The sequence below is a fragment of the Chaetodon trifascialis genome, chromosome 20 (assembly GCF_039877785.1).
Source record: "Chaetodon trifascialis isolate fChaTrf1 chromosome 20, fChaTrf1.hap1, whole genome shotgun sequence".
Classification (NCBI taxonomy): domain Eukaryota; kingdom Metazoa; phylum Chordata; class Actinopteri; order Chaetodontiformes; family Chaetodontidae; genus Chaetodon; species Chaetodon trifascialis.
Window position 1 is genome coordinate 18,993,441 of NC_092075.1, and position 14,561 is coordinate 19,008,001.

General features: G+C 41.6%; 1 protein-coding gene across 3 annotated transcripts in view; it reads left to right on the plus strand.

The window, feature by feature from the left end:
- vldlr (very low density lipoprotein receptor) overlaps positions 1–14,561 on the plus strand; it is a 117,171-nt gene that overhangs the window by 29,851 nt on the left and 72,759 nt on the right. For all 3 annotated transcript variants that reach the window (XR_011603403.1, XM_070988558.1, XM_070988557.1), the window contains exons 5-14: positions 381–589; positions 2,252–2,414; positions 3,012–3,134; positions 3,587–3,709; positions 6,510–6,629; positions 8,020–8,145; positions 10,548–10,719; positions 10,976–11,200; positions 11,910–12,028; positions 13,173–13,312. Coding sequence is in view for 2 of the 3 variants with exons in the window: in XM_070988558.1 (XP_070844659.1) it covers positions 381–589; positions 2,252–2,414; positions 3,012–3,134; positions 3,587–3,709; positions 6,510–6,629; positions 8,020–8,145; positions 10,548–10,719; positions 10,976–11,200; positions 11,910–12,028; positions 13,173–13,312 (1,520 nt within the window). In the remaining variant the exon portion in view is untranslated. The remainder of the gene's footprint in view (positions 1–380; positions 590–2,251; positions 2,415–3,011; positions 3,135–3,586; positions 3,710–6,509; positions 6,630–8,019; positions 8,146–10,547; positions 10,720–10,975; positions 11,201–11,909; positions 12,029–13,172; positions 13,313–14,561) is intronic.

Below are 14,561 nucleotides of genomic sequence, written 5' to 3' on the forward strand. Positions count from 1 at the left end.
AGTCGGACACAGGGACATCATCGAGATAATCAGATGAGCAGCAGCAGTTGAAAGCCTGTGCTGTAGATGCAGTTCAATGCCTCAGTCCTCATCATAAGAATGAAGCGCACGTAGCTCAGGGATGTAATAATGGCAGATGAATTACGATGTGTGGTGTAAATTGTAACCTGTGCACAGGATGAATGCTCTAGATAAGCATCAGTTCTAGAAACTCCTAATACGGTTAGATAAGAAATCAAATTATTAATCTTGTCGAATGCCTTGTGTGATCTTGTGCTTGTTGTAGATAAATCATGTTTTGTTTTTGTTTTTAGCTACTGAGCTGTTAGCCCTCTCACAGCGCTCTCACATTCTCTTCCTCTCCTGTTAACTGCCTCCAGGCAACATCACCTGCGCTCCAAATGAGTTCACGTGCGCCAGCGGCCGCTGCATCTCCCGGAACTTTGTGTGTAACAGCGAGGACGACTGTGGCGACGGCTCCGATGAGCTGGAGTGTGCGCCATCCTCCTGTGGTCCCAGTGAGTTCCAGTGTGGAAACTCATCATGCATACCAGCCAGCTGGGTGTGCGACGACGACGTCGACTGCCAGGTAAGAGAGAAACACAATAAAACGCCACACAGACACACACTTCACTTCACCTGCCTTTCTTCTGCTCCACCTCCTAAATCTGTACAGTAATACAGGACAAGCTAGCTAGGTGACCCAGTTAGCTCAACACTTAACACTGCTAATTTCTAAACAGGCTAAAAACACGCCATCTTATACATGTTCTGTACATTGAAGATGTTGGTTTCACAGTCTCTTTCTGGTTGGGATTTATCCAACTTGGCAGCGCACGCAACCCACAAACACACTCCCTCTCATTTTCAGAGTAGATTTTGCCTCACTGTAATGAAGTGTCTAGTATGAGCTCCCCAGGGCACGCACACGCGCGCACACACACACACACACACACACACACACACACACACACACACACACACACACACACACACACACACACACACTGGTTCTGCAAGTTCAATTTTCACAACACCCTGTGGTTATTGACCTGCCTCATACACAAACACTCAATCTCTGTCTCATGTGCACACACACACACACTCACTTTGACACTCCTAACACGTTTTTCACACACGGCAGAACAAGTTCCACTGACTCGGCGATTTGCTGCGTACCTGTTAATTGGCTGTGTGGTTATCACTGTGACGGCCTCCCAGGAAAATGAAAAAACTGATGCAAGCGCTCACGCCCACAAATATTTAAAATGCTGTGTGCATTTGGGAAGGTCATTTTTATTCCCTCTCTCACACCCAGCCTGTCCTGCGTCATCATTAACAGATATGGAGCTTCAGACACACACATTCTCACACTCCATTAATCTGCTCTCGCATGACTCAGTGACTTTCTGAGATGATGAAAGTGTGAGAAACACTTCCTGCTGCTCCTGTTGATCCCATTCTGTCTGATTGCCCAGTTTTAATTTGAACTAAAGCGGTAATCATCCACAAGATCTGAGCCCTGAAAGCTCTCTGCATGTCATCACTGCCCTGCACGTCCCTCCGAGCACATGTCAATCAAACAGCAATGTTTGGAACCTCCATCGACTGCTGATGTCCTGTATGGGGAGTATCCCATGAAAAGTAATTGCATTATTTGATTTGAAAAGTTAATTATACTTCTATTACATTCAATTCAAACTCCAGTAACACATTACTGCAATTCTACTTGGCAGTAACTAGACATGAGAGATGAACTCCAAAACACAGTAGTAAATAAAGCTTTGTAGTATAGCTGGGGTCAAGAATTTTAAGTCATGTCACTAATGAATAAAACTACAAACCATCAAAAAAAGGACAATTCTGACCATAAACCTGCATAATCTGCATTTTGCCCTCACTGTCCCACAAATGTTCCTCCAGTCAGAGAGCCATACCAGATCAAGATGTCACACCCTTCAGAATTGTTCTTATTTTTCCTTCTAAGTGGATCTTTAAAAGTCTTAAATTCAATTTCAGGCTCCCTGCCAGGAAACAGCTACAAGAGAGTAAGTGCTGATGACAGCGAGTGAACAGAAAGGAAAAGCTTTCACAAACTCAATGTTGGCTCGAACCCAGCGGAGCAAAACTGGCATTTACGTTTGAATATGTTTGAAAATACAAGCAGCATCCACAACCCCATCAAAAGCAAGAAAACTTAAATGTAGTTTTTCTGGTGAGAGTATGATCATCTGTTCTCTGTCCCCTGAAGGACCAGTCAGATGAGTCTCCGTCTCGCTGTGGCCGTCACCCAACGCCCCCGGCCAAGTGTTCGACCAGTGAGATGCAGTGCCGCTCAGGAGAGTGTATTCACAAGAAGTGGAGGTGTGATGGGGACCCTGACTGCAAGGACGGCAGCGACGAGGCCAACTGTCGTATGTACAGACCAGCTGTCATTAGCACATTAAAAATCAAGCATTTTGAGATGATAACCACATATATATATATTTTCCATTTACACTGCACACTGGAATAATTTCACCTTAAGAAATTTAGCAGTCAGTGTTTGGAAGTGATCCATTGTGTGCTGCCCTCTCATTCCATTCATTTGACATTAGTTACTTGATAATGTATCTTCCATTATCCACTTGTCCACTAACCTCTGAATTAATCCATGCCATGATGAGGAAACGGCCATCAATGTCATCACAATTGCAAGAGTCCAGGGTGGCGTTTTCAATTCGATCATGGCCGACCAACAGTCCAAAACACAAACATGTTCTATATACAGTGACAGAAAACCGAGGAAAGCAGCAAATCCTTACATGCAGGAAGCTGGAAGCAGAACACTTTATAAATGATGTAAATGATTAATCAAATATTAAAATTAATGATTGATTTTCTGGCATTGATCAACTGATTGATAAATTGTTTCAGCACTACTTTGCTGTGTGACTCAGTGTGTGTGTGTGCGCGCGCGTGTGTGTGTGCATGTGTGTGTGTGTGTGCATGTGTGTGTGTGTTCTTGGCAGCTGTACGCACCTGTGGACCGGATCAGTTCAAATGTGAAGATGGAAGCTGTATCCTGGGCAGCAGACAGTGTAATGGCCTCAGAGACTGCAGCGACGGATCAGACGAAGTCAACTGCAAAAACAGTATGTGCTGTCTGTCTGTCTGTGTGTGCAGTTTTATAAATAACTATTTCTAATTATCTTGAGGGCATCATCACATTATTTTTCTTGTTTGTTTTTTTTGTCTTTGATGTGTGTTTCTGTTTTGACACTCCACCTCAGGCTGTTCTGAGGTTCAGAAGCTGTGTGTGTGTGTCTTCACATTCTTCCCTAACGATCTGTTTCTTCGTAACAATATCTTGATTTCCCACATTTAAGCCAGTCACTAGTCTGCTGTTCCTATTCTTTCATGTTTCAACTTTAAATATGGAGATAGATTCAGAAAGTGCTTCACTTAGAATAAAAACTGGAAGCAGAGGGAAACAGTACTTCTTGATTGGGTTTTCAAAGAACGGTATGTTTTGTGTAATTATTAAAGAACATTGTGTGTAAGCAGCGGCTGCTGTTGACACGTAAAATTCTTTGTCTCTCCACAGTGACTCAGTGTAATGGCCCAGAGAAGTTCAAGTGTCGCAGTGGAGAGTGCATTGAGATGACCAAAGTGTGCAACAAGGCCCGAGACTGTCCCGACTGGAGTGACGAACCCATTAAGGAATGCAGTGAGTGAAAGATTTGAGTCACCAGTTATCTCTATTTAATTAAAGGCCTTTAGGCTTAACTAAAGGCAGAAACACTCATTTGTTCATTCATCCAAACTTTTCACCAACATCACTGAGCTGCAGCCCACTAGTGATAGATTCAAACCAAAGATTGTCCTCCAGGGGGACGTATCCCGCTCTGGGGCCATTTTCTGACCACAGTTGTGTTCTGCTTCCTGGAGTACCATTGTGTCTGACAGGACAATTGGTGATGATTGTGTTCGCACAGTTAATTGATCAGGATATTTTACTGGAGCTCACACAAAAGAGGAAAGAGCTGAAGAGATGTGGAGCAGTGTGCCTTCGCAGGGAGGCTTTGTTTGAAGACAAACAGATACAGATGACACGACAGAGGATTCCTGCAGTCATCATTTATAATTGATAATTATCGAGTTATTTTTGTGCTTAAGATTCTCTTTCTTCTGTGTTTTTTGGAGGATCTGCTCACACATCATCCCAGTTTTCACATGTAAAGTATAGGTAGTGTGTCTCATGGTGACTATTCCTATACATTTAATATTTATGTATACGGTTGTCTATGTGAGTGTCCATATATTGATATATCTCTGTGTGATATATCTATATCTGTATCTATATGTGCTAAGCTAATCACATCCAGTAAACAGGTGCTCCCTGGCAATGTCTTCAGCATATTAACGCTCCTATTGAACAGCGTCACCATGTGGTCAGTTGATAAGCATTTTTTGTTTTGGCTAGTAGCTTTTGAGCCATGAGATGACTTATTTTTGTACAGTATGTCCCGTGGATTGAGCTGATTCAACCAATATGGACCATGCCCATTTGCACCTATACAATCTTTCCGCCATCGCACTTCTTAAGCAAACACAGTCTTTGCTTCTTTTGGCACATATTTCATCCAGTCTTCACTAAACCTGGTACATAGCATATTAACATGGTTTTTAACCAAACATATGAGCTCTTTCTTGGATATTGCTTATTGTTTGTTATTGGTTACTAAAATTTTGTCTTGAACAGGCCATAATTCTTCAAAGTCAGATTTGATACCAAATTTGGGAGCATTATAGATACACATTGTACCTAATGTTTGTTATAGTCCTATCCCCAGGGGGCGCTACAGTAACGATTTGATGTAAGATGGGCATGACTTATTGAGACATTGTACCAACAGCCCCACCTTGTGGCTATTAAATAACTCAACTATCGCTTTCACACATGATTAAATTACCAAAAATTTCGGGTGGTATCTTCAATTCTAAACCACCAACACTGCTGTGAAATGAGATGTTCATTCACCTGCAGGTGGCCCGACAGATCAACTTCGACTATGTTAGCGAAGCTTTATTAGCACAGAATTGACTGTTTACACATCAATTGTACACATCAATCACCAGACTCAACAGCAGCAGATCTAGCAATCACATGCATTTTTTTAATTGTAGTCCTGCGTTGAGTGGTACAACATGAGGACTGAACATATTTGATTTTTGTATATTCATGTTCTGTGTGAATATTTACACCATGATCTGTTTACATATGAGTGATGTTTTGGCGAATATCATTTGTTAAAGTCTTGTTGGGTTTCCCCAGCTGGCAGCTCTGAATGTCAGCGACATTAAACAGTTTGATATATTTATCATATTCTGTACATTGATGCTGTTCACCAAATCAAACCACAGGGAAGAAAGCAGCTCTCTGGACAGGTCACTCAGTCGCTGTTCAGGAGACAAATTGCTCGTCTTTTCTGTGCACAGGGCACGTCCATGACGTGACATTCTCTCTGCTGCACATCGATTCAATCTGATAATGTGAGGACTTTTGCATAAATCACACATCATGCAGCTTTAATACATCTGCAGTTCAGCCTGAGAGAGCGAGTAGTGCTTCTAAATAATTCTCTTTCATGGATCAAAGACCTCAGCCAAAAGTGATTACGCTTCACACAATCAGAATACTAAACGTCTGAGTCGCACTACAGCTCAGTCAGAGGAAATGATTGGCATGTTATATTGTCAGTCAACTGGATCAAAGAACTCCAAAAACCTGAGCATCTTTTTTTCTTTTCAAGTGTAGTGTTGTACATTACTAAACTTTGGATTTGTATCTCATCATATTTAACATATTGGGGCTGCCTCAGCTACAATATTTAGTGTCCCCCAAACCAATATTTTTTTTTTTTTTTACATTCATACCTGGGCCAGATTTAGATGATACGAGACACGCAGTATTCTACGGTAATGAGATAATGAGATGACTAATTCAAGTGTCTAAGAGGAGTTTACGTTCACAGGGTGTTACGGTGAGGATCTCAAATATCTGGAAGCCCTCTTTGTTATCACAAAATGGAGTAAACTAGCAAGTCATGCTCCACACTCTGCCGTTGGGACATGTTAAATCAGGATTATCAAGTTGCACCTGTCCTGGTTTCCTGTGCTGTCTTAACTGCACAAACGCAACGTGCGCTTTAGTCTTTGCTGTGTAGCTTTAGAATACATGTGATCAGGATTGCTAACACCTGCCAACAGCTCGTTAACCTTATAGACTCAATTAGACACAAAATAAGACTGTGATCTTTGTATCATCCCTCTCTTGTGTTGCTTATTGTCTAAACTGTCTGGATGAAACCAAAAATCTCAGACGTTGCATTTTATAGCTTTCAGCTGACTTTGAGTGCAACAGAATTATTATTTAAATCGCATCTGCAGCGCATCTGACTTACTTGCATGAACTGTCCTTTTCGTTAATATAGCTTTAACAAAGTCATGTCCTTTGTGTGCTTCAGATCTAAATGAGTGTCTCCTGAACAACGGCGGCTGCTCTCATATCTGCAAAGACATGGTGATCGGCTTCGAGTGTGACTGCACACCTGGACTTCAGCTCATAGACCACAAGACCTGCGGGGGTAGGTGGCCTTTACATTAGACCCATATTAGATGGTTGATGGTTGCAAATATTTGCACGGGCAATTTGTTGAAATTACAGTTACAATTGGCCATTTGGCAAACACTTTTATCCAAAGCGACATACATATGAATTCACACACCGATGCCCAAGGATACTTCAGCATGTGGACTGCCAAAGAAGATGAAGAAATTGTATCTCTATCACCCTGAAAATCTTAAAGGAAGGAAACATGAGTAAAAAAATGCAACTCTAGCATCAGATGGTGAAAAATGTTCTAAGGTCAGTCATACTTCCCTGTCTGCTCAGATGCTTTGGAAGTTACTGACTTGGGTAACAAATTGAATGATTCCATTGTTGTAGCACGGTTCAGTTCAGTTTTTACTGTTGCAGGGTGTCAGGTTATTGGACTATTGCCATGTGGTTTAGTGAACCCAGTTTTGACAGTTTAGTGGAAGTTTAACATTTCAACAGTATTTTCAGCTTTACAGTATATAGAAGACACTGATGCCATTCAACGTTTTGCCAGAAAACACTGCCACTCGTTGCTGTCCCCTGACATGCTTCTGTTTCTTGGCAGCAGTAAACCTCAGTTGTTTGAAAAGTAGATCAGACAGACTGACAGCAGTCACAATCAATCCAAAATCAGAACGTCCTTGGCACATTCTTTTTTTCTGCATGGTTTGAAAAGAAAACTTCAAGACTGGAGAGAGTGTCAGGCTGAAGAAGTTTTGCTTTTTTTGTCTTAAAGATGTCTAACCCGACATGCTGGGTCACACATACTGTACACTGATGTTCTGACTTGGGCTGGTGCATGTTGTTGCTCTGCACGCTTGGCCTCTGCAGGGCTCTGTGATGTGATTGGCTGTGTTGTAATTTCTTGCCTATGTTCAGCTGTAGATATTGGGAAATGTGTATAATCCCATCTGGAATGAACCCAACAGGCTGCACAGAGGTGCTTCATCTACTCCCAAGTGTAAAATATCCACTAAACTCCTGAAAACATTTGTATATTTACATTTAATTCTGATGAGAGCAGCTTGTTGCCGTGCGTTCTGGCAAAACATCAACAGCAATTATAATTAGGTTTCATTTTCATTTTGTGCATCCCAGGCTCACATCGGTGTTCAACCTCACACAATGGGAATCATGGGAATGTTGCAGAAATGTAATTGTTTTCAAAAAAGATAAATATAATTTCATTAAAGAAACCTTGGCTCTAGACAGGATTTCAGTCGTTTCTGTAGCAGAGCCCTGTGCAAACATCTGATTACCCCAACTGAAGCACTCAGCAGGCTTGATTAATTAAACATGTCAGATAGCAGCTGTATTCCCTCTGTTTTCTCTTCCTCATCCCTCCCTCTCCTCTCGGTCGCTCTCTCTCTGCGCAGACATCAATGAGTGCCTGAACCCCGGCATCTGCAGTCAAATCTGCATCAACCTGAAGGGAGGATACAAGTGTGAATGCCACAACGGCTACCAGATGGACCCGACCACCGGAGTCTGCAAGGCTGTTGGTGAGTCAACAGCTGGGTGGGAATTAGGGCTGTCAATGAATATTCTGACTTCTGATTTCTATTTGAATTGTAAATAAATCTGTACATTTGAATGTGAAAATTAATATTCCAGTGTGGGAGTGAAAAAAAGCAGCGACTGCATGCACTGCATGACGGACAGGAGTCATGAAAACAGTTTCTGCTATCCAATAGTAGCGTTTTGGTTCATTTGTTTATTTTTTAACTGTGAAATTCGGTTGAAGTCCGACATATTTAAATCTTTCTGGTTATAATCTCCCGGAAAAATTCCTGAGTAAGATGTGAAAATATTCCGGCTGCACACGCTGGTTCCCTCGCTGCTTCTCTGATGTCCGCCCTCTTCCTCGCCCTCTCCCAAACCGGTCAAAGAAGAGTTTATTTCAGCCAAACCAGAGTTAGTGATGATTGTTTGAACAGTGAAAGATGAACCAAGAAGGTTTTGTAGAGTTTTACTTTGTTTTAGTCCTGTTTTTAAACGAAGTGTGGTTTTTACAGTGATAAAATGTTTCTGTAAATGGTCTTTGACTCTGGTGAGAGCGATATAAGAGCTGTTTCTGGTTAAACAAAACAGATCTTACTCTTTAACAAGAAGGTATCTCTGCAGGGATCCTTTCTGTAATGTCAACACACACTTATTCTAACAATCTAAGCCTCTCCGTGGCAAAAACAAACACTATGAGTGGACGTATGTTGACGGTGCACAAACACCTGGAGGGATTCATGGCTGCTGTTCTCTTGTTCAATACTGAAAACACTTCAAAAAATGTTGTCTTTGTTAGTCACTTGGATGCAAAAAACATGGGACAATAAGGTCCATATTACGTAACATTCGACCAGAATTTCTCCCGTTTGTCTGAGACACTGAAGTGTTGGCTGGACCTGCTCATCACGTCACTTTCATTGATTGAAAATGAATGTAGGTCAAGCTGAAACGAGCACAGAATTCAACAACAGAGTACAGAACATCATTTTCTATATTTATTTTTTAATGTGTGGGTTTGTAGCTCTTTTCGAAGACATTCAGACAACAAAAGACTTACTGCTTAATTATCTTAATCAAACAGTATGTCTTTCATTGTACTGGTTTCAATCTCATGGACATTATGCACAAAAATAGGTTTGAACACAACATAAAATGGGTTCAAACAAGCACAGAAGTTTAGCCTTTCATAAAGGGAGCATTTATCACTGGCCTGTTGTATTTCATTGAGATAAGTGAAGTTACTAAACTGGCAACTTTCTAAAGCTTTCCAGTCATGAACAAATCCTGTGTCCTTGAAAATGATTGGCTGTCAGAGTAGTTTTCAGTGTGCATTAATGTGTCTAGTCATAGAGTTTACAAGCTCTGTGTTTTTCTGCTTTAAGGTTACACTACAGCTCCAATCATCAACATTTGAAGTTGTGTGGTGGATCGTATTTTCAGCTCAACAATACAGTCTTCTCTGAGCCGACTGTGGTTTTCATTGGAGGCTCTCCACCTTTCTTAAATATCCCATTGCTTTCATTGTGAGCATAGACTGACCTCATTTATGACTCTTTTAAACTTAAATAACGCTAAAGTAACACTCACAAAAATGGGCAAAATGGTTTCATTCAGACATTTAAGACTCTGGCAATCAATTTAGGGAGACCCTCATTTTCAGTCAGGCCGATGGAGAATGGTTATTGAGGAATATTTTCAAGCGTTCAAGCGATGAGAGAATTCAGTTTTAGGTCATGTTCATTTCAGACGGCTGCAATAGTGCTAAAACCAGTCTTTACACAAGGTACCTGAAGAGCCAGCCAGTCACAAGTGTGAGTTCAAAGTGGTGATAAATGATGACAAAAAAAGTGGTTTTATTATCATTTTATTAAAAGGAAGAGAAAAATGTAAGTAATGGAGAAACCTACAAATCATTCAATGCTATGGTAGAAATAACCTTTTTTTTAAAACTAAAAAAAAACAAACAAACCCTGTGACAGGCTGGGGTCACGCACACTGAAATCATTGTTTAACCTGATGATTAAAAAAAAATCTAAATGTTTTCCTTTAATTCTAAACGCTGGCAGGTTAGTGTGAGGTGAACAAAAGCTGAGCATGTTGGAAATCTGAAGCTGTAGAAATGAACCTCAAATATCTTGGAGTGGTTATCATTCGGTGATAAGTCAGATATCAGAGAAGCTGTGGAGTTGTTGTCCAGATGGAGATGATGTCATCTTCTAGCCTGGTGATCACATGCTGTTTGAGAGTTTCTGCAGAGAAAAGACTTTTTGTGTTGCCAGATGACAAAGACCATCACTGTATCTGTCAATCTGACGGTGTTTTGTTCTACAAGTGATTTGTCATCAGAGCCTATAAACCCTTATTCATAAATAAATATTTAACCATGACTTTCCTGCTCTAGGTAAGGAGCCATGCCTGATCTTCACAAACCGCCGTGACATCCGTCGCCTGGGTCTGGAGAGGAAGGAGTACACTCAGATTGTGGAGCAGCAGAGGAACACGGTGGCTCTGGATGCAGACTTTAACCAGCAGATGATCTTCTGGGCTGACCTGGGCCAGAAGGCCATTTATAGGTAGCTTACACACCCTAACAGCCATGCAGAAATATCTGACGTAATGCAACAAAAGTTGTCATGAGGCACCCATCATTGAAATTGTCAATGACTTGTGGACAAGCTGATGTATCGGAGTATCAGACTGTGTGAGTCAGGACTGGTTGTTCTAGAAAATCACCAGGAGGAATTTAAAGAGTGTGGCAGCTGAATGATGTTTGACTGAACTTTATTACGTGATTTGAATCTGATATGTCTATTGGTTTGTTCCTGGCAGCACTGTGCTGGACAAGCGAGGTGAAGTCGGCACACACAACAAAGTGATAGACAATGTTCAGACTCCCGTGGGAATCGCTGTGGACTGGATCTATAAGAACTTGTACTGGTCTGATCTTGGCACCAAAACCATTTCTGTGGCAAACTTCAATGGAACCAAGCAGAAGGTTCTGTTTAACAGAGGCCTCAAAGAACCGGCATCCATCGCCGTGGATCCACTGTCCGGGTGAGCGGGAAGCTCTTCTTTTCTAGTATGCATATATCCACTGAATGCATCTGGCTGGATGAGATATTTTCAGATGTGGATTATGGGGAAGTCATACATAGAAATGTAGAAACTGTTCTTGGTCATATCTCCAGTATTCACCACTGAATCATCTTTGATAATGTGGGCTGGTCTTCTAAACATTGTATTTATTTATCAATTATTATTGGAAAACTACCACCCTATGTATTGGAACTCGCTTAAATGACTGTCTTATGCTTATGTCCTGAATTTGGAAAGAATTATCTTCAACACACACCACAAATCAATACTCTACTGAACCCATGGACAATTTAAACCATGAGCACAAACCTCCTTGCTTTAACTGAATTCATCTTCATTCTGTGTTTTCCCCTCTTAATTTTAACTTGTCTGTCACTTGACATCGTAAATGAGGACAACCTCAATGCTTCTTCAAGTTTAAAATGAAATCCTATCAGCTGAAGACTTTTTATCGAATTAATAATTCTCTATCCAATTATATATTGACAGATCTGTTTTTTGTGTGTGTGTGTGTGTGTGTGTGTGTGTGTGTGTGTGTGTGTGTGTGTGTGTGTGTGTGTGTGTGTGTGTGTGTGTGTGTGTGTGTGTGTGTGTGTGTGTGTGTGTGTGTGTGTGTGTGTGTGTGTGTGTGTGTGTGTGTGTGTGTGTGTGTGTGTGTGTGCTGTAGATTTCTGTACTGGTCTGACTGGGGTGAGCCGGCCAAGATTGAGAAATCTGGTATGAACGGAGTGGACAGACAGGTTCTGGTAGCGTCGGACATCCAGTGGCCTAATGGAATCACCCTGGGTAGGAACACACATGCATGCGCACACACTCGTGTTTCCATCATTTCTGGGGACATTACATAGACTTACGTTACCTTACCATAACCACCACATGCTTAATCCTTAACCCCTTCATCCTAAAATCTAATGATTTACATTATGCGGACCTGCATTTTGTCCCCATGAGGAAGGCGAGGCCCCACAATGTGACTGTGTGAACAGATTTATGTCCCCAATACATGAGGAAAACATAGCCACACACACAGACACACTCTCAGACACACACGATTAACTGACACTGCCTCAGCTGACGCTTCCACTGCTTGAAGCTCCTTTTCTTCAGCTTGACAGTTCAGCTCCTTTCAGTGCTTAGATTTAGTCTGCCACTCCTGTTTTGTTCAGTGCTTTGCTTTTCACAGCCACCAAATGAACTTCTCTCAGTGCTTTACCTTCATTTATTACTCCTGTTCAATCCAGTTTTTCAAGGGAAATGTAGCCGTTTCTAGTTTCTCCTGTTTACATCTTGTAGCCTTTTTATGTCCACTTCATTGGATGCATTTAAAAATGACTCACACATTCTAACAAGTGAACAGTGCAGCCTCAACACTTAGTGATTAACTTCCTTAATCATTGTGAATTCCCCCTTTATGTTAAAAGAATTCCACTCCTGGAGCACATTGAAGAGTGCATCCATGCTGTCTGACACCTGACCAGACCATACAATCAGCTGTTCTCCTTTGTTCAGTGTCTTTCTGGACTTGCATTCTCAACGTTGTGACAAAGCTATCGATTTTTCGTTGCTAATGAAATGTGTTGATTGGATTTTCTCTCTCCCTCCTCTCCTTATCTCTGCCATACCATGCCTCATCATCTTTCTGCCCTCTGTATTATTTCATCCCTCTGTTCTTCTGCTCCCTGGTCTCTTTTCCTCTGTCAACACACTTTTATTAAATGTTCATCTGGGCTTTTCCCTTGCATCGCTCCTTTCTTTCACTGCTCACATAATTATTCCTTCCTCCCATCTTCTTATGCTCGCTGTCATCTTTCCACTCGTCTTTTCCCTGTTTATTATCCATTCTTTTACTTCCTCTATGATTTCTCTCCCTCTCATCTCTCACCTCTTCTCACCCTCTCCTGTTTGTTTGTGCGCCTCATCTTGCTTCCAGATCTGATCAAAGGCAGGTTGTACTGGGTCGACTCTAAGCTACATATGCTCTGTAGCGTCGACTTGAACGGAGACAACAGGAAGAAAGTGCTCCAGTCTCCAGACTACCTGGCTCATCCCTTCGCCCTCACTGTTTTTGAGGTACTGCTGCTGTCTTTCATACACTCTCTTTCATACAGTCTTCATCCTCTCTCTGTTGTTCATTGTGTTGTCTGCTACATTACTCAGTTGTCCTATATGTGCTCCTTTTGTGGCTGTCAAGACCAACCATGTCTGTGGTGTGTAGCACGTTTCAGTAACCTTAAAGTTTCAACTGAAGGAGACCATCACTCGTGGATCATGAAAGCTAGTGCATAGTCATAGTCAAATACTAATACTATCTATCTGCTGTTTCAAACCCACGCTCTTCATATGTATCAATACTGTGTCTTGACATCTTTCTGAATCATAGAATCATGGACATGTGGCTCTTGCTGTCTCTCTCACCTCCACCCACTCATACAACTCACTCTCACTCAGACAGATGACACATTTATTCAAATGCAGACACTGTGTTCAAGATACAGCTCATGTCTGAACACTGTGGTGCACAATTTCAATAAAAAGTGATTTCAACTAAACAGCTCTAACACAGGGGTGCACAACTGGTGTATATGAGTGACAAAAATCAGAAATGTGTAAATGTGTAGTGCCTTTGCATACGAGTCAGCAACTGAACTGGGTCTGGGTTATAGAATGGACACCGTGATGGATAGGATCACTTTGGTTGGACAGTGTAAATAGTTTCGCAGTGTGAAGGTATTACAACGCAGCAGATGGTGGTAATTAGAAAACAGCAACTCATAGGTTGCCACCGAAATGTGGTGCAAGATCCAGATATGTCATTCCAGTCACATCTAGCAGTCAGAACAGCTGTGCTTTTTGGACTCAAAGACCCTCAATAAGCCATTATTTGATGAACACAAAGAGTAAAGAGCACATGAATGTGGCACACACTATTGCTAACAAACAATCAAGTCAAGCTGAAAAATCACTTTCTAAACATTTCATAAGGCTAAACATGCACGTCCTCAGTCTTTCTGTTCTGTTGCTTCATTGAAGTAGCTCAGAGTGAATGTCAGAGGTGCATATTAATGTGAAGGGGGACACAGATAATGCAGAGCATTGCACAAACTGTCAGTGGGGGGTTAAGAGCAAAGTTGCAGTGGGCTGAGTTTTGGGGGCTGCTCTTTGATGGATTGAAGGACATCACAAAATGCACCCTGCAACTACACAGAGACTCCACTGTGAGAGGATGGACGCACTTAAAGCGAGCAGGAAAACACTCTGCAGCGTCCTCTGTGTGTGACTTGATCCAAACAGTAAATCCAAGCGATCCAGACTGTTACTG